This window comes from Salvia splendens, chromosome 16 (genome assembly GCF_004379255.2).
Source record: "Salvia splendens isolate huo1 chromosome 16, SspV2, whole genome shotgun sequence".
NCBI lineage: Eukaryota > Viridiplantae > Streptophyta > Magnoliopsida > Lamiales > Lamiaceae > Salvia > Salvia splendens.
In genome coordinates, this window is record NC_056047.1 from 22,103,265 (window position 1) to 22,112,229 (window position 8,965).

General features: G+C 36.0%; 1 protein-coding gene and 1 non-coding gene across 2 annotated transcripts; both read left to right on the top strand.

The window, feature by feature from the left end:
• Nucleotides 1–1,974, top strand: LOC121769975 (protein CURVATURE THYLAKOID 1D, chloroplastic-like). Its single transcript, XM_042166760.1, has 5 exons — nucleotides 1–216; nucleotides 604–839; nucleotides 1,337–1,441; nucleotides 1,539–1,610; nucleotides 1,693–1,974. Exons 1-5 carry the CDS (start codon nucleotides 69–71, stop codon nucleotides 1,762–1,764), a joined length of 633 nt encoding a protein of 210 aa, XP_042022694.1. The 5' UTR covers nucleotides 1–68; the 3' UTR covers nucleotides 1,765–1,974.
• On the top strand, nucleotides 1,096–1,188 carry LOC121773136. The gene has a single exon (XR_006044707.1). It is a non-coding gene; the product is annotated as a small nucleolar RNA snoR128 (small nucleolar RNA).
• Nucleotides 1,975–8,965: the final 6,991 nt, after the last annotated feature.

Consider the following 8,965-nt stretch of genomic DNA (forward strand, 5'->3'; position numbering starts at 1 on the left):
CCCTAGTGATTATTCATTTGATATTTCCAACAAACCTAACCCTCACCCTCACTTCTTCCAATTCCATCATGAACTCAACTATGAAGCTCTGCACAGCTCGAGGCATCTCGAGCGTTGCTTCGCCCCATCCCAAGCTTCTCCCTACCAATCAAATTCAGTCCGTTCACTGCAAAACTCAATTTCCTTCCCTGCTCAAGCAAACCAGATTCAACTGCGGTCAGTTCACTCGATTCTCAATTTTCCTCATCGATTCTGCATATCGAAATGCGATTTCTGTCTATTTCAGAACGATTAAGCTCCCTCTCTTTAATTTCGTTATGAATTCGAAAGTTTTTTTTTTGTTTTTGTTATGATTTTGGAGTGGCACTACTCGGTTTTTTAGATTGCTGTTCATAAATTCTGAATTATTCACAGTTTACTGTGATTCGATGCTATTTGTTTTTTTTGGCGTTGCTCAATTCTTTGCCCTATGCGAGTATTTCAGTTAAATTTTCTTAATTGTTTGAGTTTTTTTATGAACATTCTGTTTGTAAGCAACGATTCAATTTGTCAGTTTTGTGAATAATTTGTATTGATTTTGGGGGAAATTGGCTGTTAAAATAGGATTGAGATGCCGTACTAGTTCATCTCTGAGATCAACCACACCTGAGGAGACCTCGGCCGGGAGGACTTCCTATGGCACCGATGAACCTGTTCTGGATGGTGATATAACTGTGGACAAAACTGATGTTGATGAAAATATCGTAGATTGTGAAACGCAGCAAAATGAAGCACCGCAAGAAGGTTCTTTGGTTGATAATCTGCAGTTTCTGAAGTTCTTGGAGGAATTCGATATTAAGGTGCTTCCTTTTGATCCCGGTGCATAGCTAGTAAATGGTTGCTATTTGAATAGTGTGTAATGTCCGGATTTTAATGTGATTTCCATTTTTTCATAACTTCTTGGTAGCTAAAATCCTGTGAGATTAATGTGGTGAGTTTCATATTCAATGAGAATGTAGAAGCTAGTAATAAAAATATAACCTTTGACAACCTATCCACCGAATCTCTTCAATGTATAGTTGTTGCAAGCTGAATATCTTGATTATGAGAGCTTGGTTGCTATGATGAGTACTTTCAATTTTTGAGAAGCTCGTGAATGCTTGATGAAACATTGACAATCATGTCAGTGCTGAGCGGTTACCTGAGCAGCCTTTTCTTGTTATTTGCCTATAAATCCCTCATTTTTTAACCCTAAAGATGTCTGCATTTGTTTCCCAAACTGGAAAACTCCTATGGGCCTAAATTGGTTATCGTGTGATACTATTGAGTCTCATGATTCATATGTCTTCTGTTGCAGTTGGATTATGAGGACACATCTTCAATTCTTGTGTTTGGTGGTGGTGGTGCTGTCGCCCTTTGGCTAGCAGCAGCTGTTGTTGGTGCAGTTGATTCTATTCCATTGGTAAGTAATGCCTACTCAGCCCTAACATACTTTTCGATATGCACACTGATAAAACCTTCAGTAACCAAAATATTTCTGAAATTTGATCAACTTTTAGGTTCCAAAAGTGTTGGAACTTGTTGGTCTTGGCTACACGATCTGGTTCAGCTCACGCTACCTTATCTTCAAGGTCGGCATCCTAAATTTTTTATTGAATAAATCTTGCATACCTTTGCTGGTGCCAATCTGAACAGGTCATCCTCTATTTCCAGGAGAATAGGGATGAGTTGTTTGCTACGGTTGAACAGATTAAGCAGCAGGTGCTTGGTTCCAAGGACAAATAATATGCTGGAATTGGGATTTTGCTTAGCTAAGTGAGTAATGGATCCTTCTGTAACACATAGTAGTATGTTTTTTGTTGTGGAAATATTATAATATCGTCGTTGCATTTCCTAAATTTTATTTTTGACAATGCTTTAATCTCCGAGGATACGAGAGTGCATTCTGTTTTTGTGGAATTCTTGAGATTCAGGATAAAAATTTCAAATTTTGTAGCTATGTTGGAATCGACCCCTTTAGGCTTTAGTCTTTACCTCTCAGTAGCCCATGATCATATTCATGATGTTATGTTATAAGCAAGCAATGACCTGTTGAGCTCCAACAATTCAACAGCTTGTCTTTGTCATTCATGCTGGTATACATTTTTATAGTCCTTTTTTTCAGTCTTTTTCAATGTCCTTAAAAGTGCTTGTTGGTAGTAAGATGCTAAGTGGTTCAAATATTCATTGAAGTGGTACATATTTTACTCTTGAGATGTAAAGTAGTGTTGGGTTACTATTTACTCCATCCGTCCCTGAAATTTTGTCACTTATTTCTATTTCCGTCCGTCTCTAAAAATTGTCACCTTTCACTCTTACCATTTTTTATAGCGGACCTTATATTCCAAAAACTCATTCTCACTCACATTTTATTATAAAACTAATATATAAATGTAGGACCAACGTACCACTAACTTTTTCAACCCACTTTCTATTTCATCTTTTAAAACCTGTGCCGAGACAAATGGTACAAATTATTAGGGACGGATGGAGTATTTATTTATGATGAAAAAGAGAATCTATATCAAGAAAAAGCCAAGACAGAGAAAAAAAAAAGGAAATATGAGCAAAATAGAAAAAGAAGAAAAATATATTGAAAGCTTGGTATTAGAGAAAGTGTGTGTGCTTTTGTGCTAGGTCAAGCCTCTCAAGCCAAGAGAATCCGCTAGATCACAAGGTCTAGGAACTCAGAGGGTCCTGGGAGTCTCGGTCGTCGGACACACAAATTCCGCGTTCAAAACCCTCAACCCGCTATACTATGAATTAGTACAGGGAAGTAGGGATCGTTCCCACGAAGATGGATGCGTAAGAAGATATTTAAAAGATTCTGGAAAAGGAATTGGCTGCTGCCACGCAAATTTGGGTTGAGAAAGAAAATTACAACTAGGCTGGGGAATGAAAACTAACACTAGACCTAGGAAACTGTAAATATCATGCGGACATGGGACATCATCTTAACTTTAATATCTCAAACAAACTTCCTCGACCTAGTAAACGACTTCCTAAACTAACTAAACAGAGATCAAACATGCAGTGAGGACCATTTCCCGAAACGGTAAAGTACGGATGAAAAGCTGCAAATAACTAACTCTGAAATTAACAAACAACGATCTGCATCTTATCACTTGATTCAAGCTCGAACATGGAGAAAACGGAGCAATAACCCAGATTCAAACAGAACAACATAATTCAGACGTTGGAAACTGGTGATTAATCGAAAACTGAACAGATCTATACCTACTAGACTAAGTAAACAGAAACACAGAAACGAAATATCAAGTTCATGCACAATCCCCCAACTCTGCTTTAGATCCACACGTCGGACGCTTAATCCACTCCGGATCCAAGCAATCCGAACCAAACTACAACCAAAAACAACTCCATGAGCTCCGATTCAACAGATCCACTCCGATCAACGACAATCCAACCACGATTCAACTCTAATTCACCAGATCAAGTGCGAAAAGTATCCATTCAAGTAAACAACCACAAACTCAGAATCAAACACAAACAAACCTCAACATCAGCATCATTCATGACAGAAAATAGAAATTCCATAGATAGCTAAATGAGATTTCAACAATACAACGAAAGCCAAGCTTCGAACAGCGAAGACTCGGTAGAAATCTGAACAGAAAACTAAAATGAAAACAGTAAAATGTTTCTTCGCCCTACGTAAGGACGGTGGTACACAACATCAAACCGAAATTGACCCCAAAACCCCCAGATTTCCGATCACCCCAAGTGTGTGTAGAAGTGTGTGAAAGTGAGCTCAGAGCCAAAAAGTAAAAAAATCCCCATTCATGTTGCATGCTCTCTCTTTTATAGATGTAGAGGCGATCTTCTAGAAGCTTTTCTCTTGAATTCTCTGTTTTGCTCTCCAGCTAATGATCTCCTCCGTCTGGCAATTTTTCTTCATTCTGCTCACTTTCTCGCCAATTTCCTTCGCCAGACGATTATCTTCCTTCCTTCCTGGACCTGGCGATTTCTTCTACACATCTGGCTTAAAAGATGTGTTAGACCCCGTAAATTGTTGAATTTAACCCCATAACCGATGCATGAAATTAGCCTTATCAAACTGCTCACACTTAAACCATACTTGTCCTCAAGTATAAAGACAAGAAAAAGAAATAAGGTGAATTTCAATGCACGGTTATTCTACGACCGACCCTACAGGCACATAAAAGACACAAACTTCTAAACCTAAACACATTAACGGACTCAACCACAAAGAAAATAAACACTTTAAGAAAATAAACCAGAAATGCATGAACCAGTTTCAAATTTTAGGCAACCGTCCCCACAAGCTTAAGGTCTAACCGAACGTCTACAGTCTCCAAATCCTCCCCTTCCCTTCTTCTACCTAATCGGTTTGTCAGTTCGTCAAGATAACCTATTAACTTCCCAATTGTTGGATTCACTCGATCACTCATTCCTCACCAGGGATGTTAGGATCGATTCACTCTTAAGTCATTGCCACACCACTGATGCTTCGGGTTATGAGAGTTTCTCCTTCCTACAGCTTCTTTTCCCTTCATTCCCGGGTCAGGTTACTATTGCTACCTGCCCTTAGATTTTTTTTTCTTTCTTTCTGGACTTCGTCCAGCTTATACCTCCGAATTTTATTATTTTTTCCCTGGACTTCGTCCAACTTATACCTCATTTTTTCTACTATTTTTTAATATATTTTTTCCTTCTGACTCTTCTCCCTAAACATCCAGTGGCGGCCCTCTTTTGTATATGTTAGCTCAAAGTGTTTGGGCTTATAACTCACTTATATAGTAGGGCTTCACAACTAGGTCAGCTAAGACATCCTCTATCGTCCTCACTTCATCCAAACCGATTTCAACTTATTAAGGAAAAAAAGCCTCAAAGTTAACATGTTATCTTCAATTGCTCTCACTAAGGGAATCTTGCCTTACTATATTCACCAGCTCATGCGGCACACACAAAACCTAGACCTAAAGACTCCTATTCATGCTAGACACAGACTGCACTGACTCCCTCCCCCTTCCACTTCACTCAAGTGTATCCCCATGCCATCCCAGTGAAGGGGGGAAACAGGGCAGTTAATGCGAACAAAACATAAACAGACGGCACATAAAACACCAAACACGTAAAAGAAAAAACAACCTTCTCACACTTAGACCGAGTAACGGGCTAAGTGGGAGAAACAAAACAGAAACCAAAACATGCCAAAAAAACACAAACTTCTCACACTTAGACCAAAGATTGGGCTAAGTGGGAGAAAACACATACACATATATACATACGCGGCATGCTTGAGCAACGAACACAAAATCACAAACTCAGAATAACAAACATATAAACAGATGAAAAGAAAACGAAAAAAAAACTGAAAAGTAAAATTTACTTGGTCATCGGGGGTATCAATTCTGAGTCTGGCCCCCGCGGGAGCCAGGCAAGGGTGGTACGTTGGGGCAGTTCACTTTACTTTCTTCCTAGCCGGCGACGCCGGCTTCTCTTCCTCAGTCTCAGGTTGCTTTGACACGGGCTTCCTCACAGTCAGGGGCTTGGATGCAGATGGGGCTAACAAGGGCTTAGACGCTGGTGGGGGTTGCTGAAGAGATGAGCTTCCCTGCCCTGGCTGCGTGGGGTGGATGAATCCACTAAAGTCGTAATCAAGGTTATCATTCAAATTCCAACAATGACAATTTCCTTTAGGTGTATTGTATGCAATGACGATTAGCAAAAGTCCATATCAATCTCTCTCTCATGTTGGATTGTTTTTTTAAAAAATGTCATTCTTCAGATACTGACAACTGTATGTTACTATATCCAGAGTGACAAGTCGTTAATGTTGTTTATAAAGAAGTTTTTTAAGAATTATGAACTATTGGTTTGTTGTTATTTTTCTAATTTTTTTCCTATATATGAATATCTATGTTTTGTTGATCAAAACTATTTAACTATTTATTTAATCAGATTATATGTTTTTTTCCTCTTTGATACTTAGTCGTATATTTTTCTTTATTTGTATATCTTATTCTCACTAACTCAAACTATTTGATCCTTAGTCGAACATCTCCTCTTTGTCATTTGCTCTATTTTATTTTGCTCTACTCATACCAGAAATTAAAATTGCATAAAATTGTTTGCCGAATATGAAATGTTTCATTTAGAGCGAGTTGAGAGAAGTACATTTCCCTTTTTGTTATTATTTATAATACTTTTAATTGTTTACAGTGTTATGAATACTTTATTTGTTTATCGAATTTATAATGAACTATTTATTTTTTTCAAATAATTTTATTTATTTACTTTAGTATTTAGTATTTCTCAATCTTTTGTTTGTATATCCTATCCTATTTCTATTTTTTTCCTCATGTCCTTTCGTTACAGTGGATTGATTGATTGATAGATGTTGAAGTAGAAGTATGTTTTTTAAATCTTTATAATCTTATGAATACAACATTTAAATAGTTTCTATTCTTGATTTGAAATAACTTATATTTTTTTATATATTCTTTATTTTGATTTAATTCATTTTAAATATATTTTCTTATGTTTTAAAAATCATTTGGCCCGTGCATAGTACATGTGGTAAAACTAGTGTATAAAATGCCTAAGTTTGTGCTTTGAGAGTGGTTGTTGAATAGGGATCTCGATCCCCTGTTATGCTAAAAGCCACAGCAGGGGATGTTGTGCACAAATACACAAATATTTTATTTATAAAAATAATGTTAAAATATCAATTTTATTATATACTAAAATAATGGCTTGTATGAAACAATACCCCTTGTTGTGGCTTTGAGCACAGCAGGGGATCCAAACCCGTTGAATAGATGTGATTTGAGCTTTCTTATTGAACTTTATCTCACATGATATAGCATCTCAAACAAGGAAAGATAAATAAAAGAGGTATATCATCTTTTTAAAAAGTGAAATATATCCTTCTAAAAAGTAACACATTCCAAAGGAAAAAGGTTTATAGAAAGGTACATCATTTTTTAAAAAAGTAATAATAATACAAAATGCATTAAAAACATAAAGTGCAATACCTTTTCAAATACTTCCTTCACTGGAGAATGATTTTTCATGAAAAGAAGACATATGGTAGTTATAAGATTTTACCTCTCCATTGATAGAGAGGTAAAGATATATCTTCAAAATAGGAAAAGTGTATAATACCTTCTCAAATACATCTTCCCTTGAAGAAGAATTTTTCATAAAAAAAGGTAAATATTGTAGTAATATAACTTTACCTCTCCATTTATCTATGTCCCCTTGATATGTTCTAATGTACCTAAAGGCTTATTGCAACCAAATATGGAAGACATTTTGATATATGTATTGATGTTACTAATTGTTTCTATTATTTTTGTTGAAAAACTTTTTTTGATTCGAAATATAGAATAGTCAGACATACAATATTGATGACTTAACGACAATCATTTGAGACATGAGATATGTTATTTAGACTTAGGGTATGTTCACTCTATAAGAATTCCAATTCTAACATTTTTCTAAGATTAAAATCTTTCAAGAATTGAGGTATAATTGGGCACATATATAATTCTAGCCCCCATTGTTTAGTATACAAGATTTGAATTCAAATAAGGGCCAAATAGTAACCCAAAATGTTGACTTTGACTAATAGAATTATGGATTGACAAATTTATCCATCCAAGTAGAAAGGTGGAAAGGTGGAGCAAATATGTAAAACCAAGTTCATTTCTTGGTGCACTTTTCAATGCACAAATAAATTTTACCTATACAATGCACAAACAAATCTTACATATACGGCAAGATTTGAATTCTTCTTCAATTGGTATGAACAGTGCGGGCCAACCTCCAATATTAAGGCCTCCAACAATTAATTAGTGAAAGGTGAATAACCATAATTCCTCTAATTAGGCCAATAATTGCCCAATTCTTACATAGTGAACACGTTGTTAGATTAATGTGTTGTGATTCATTAGAAGTAGAAGGAACTTGACTTTTTTTCTAATTGTGATGTCAAATGGAGAGTTGGTATTCTTAGGAGAATTGCAGAGTTTTACATAAGTAATCTTTTGACTCAATGTGGTATGTGGGCTAATTGTGATGTCAAATGCAGAGTTGCTCTTGATAGCATCCCAACGGTGTTCTTGGGGAAGGACGCTGTCTGTGCTGACGGCGCGACACCCTGCTGTCCGCCGCTGTGCTCTTGCCGACGGCACGGCCCTACTTGATGCATAGAGCACGTCCGTGCCAAAGGTAAGAGCACGAGCAGCCGACGTGGCATGCTCTGGTTGGTCGTTGGTTTATTATTTTTTATTATTTTTTTTTGAAAATTTTGAAAAAATATGAAAAATTCAGATTTAATAAAAAAAATATTTTCCCACTTCCTAATAAATATATCCATTTTTTCCCCACTTTTAATTTTTTTTTTTTCATTATTTTTACCCTAAAATTCATACTTTCATCTATAAATGCTCTCATTTCAAACACAAAAAATGACAATATGCCAAACAACTCTCTCAATCTCAATTTTCAGGATTTTAATTATGTAATTTTTAATATTTAGGAGTTTAATTATGTAATTTTTAATTTTTTAGTAATTTGTAATGGTATCAGGTATTTTATTGCATTTTAATATTGTGGAAATGTTTTTAGTAATTGGAGTATTTAAATTGAATAATGGAATGGTGAGATCCTTGAGCATGATCTTGCGGAAGAACATGGATATGGGTGTTGTGCTCTTGCAGAATAGCAGGAAGTAAAATATTAATAAATATGGGTCTAAGCCCACATCCATGCTCTGAGTCTTGTTTGCTTAATTTTTGTGTCGCTCAAAGGGTGGGCAAGAATTAAATTCATGGTATCTATCAATATATAAAGTCACAGTTTCTGGGAATTTTTTTTAAATACCAGTTTTGCCCTTTTTGGCGGGAAACTGTGCATTACCACAACTGTTTTTTGTGTTTTTTTGCACCATTTTGTG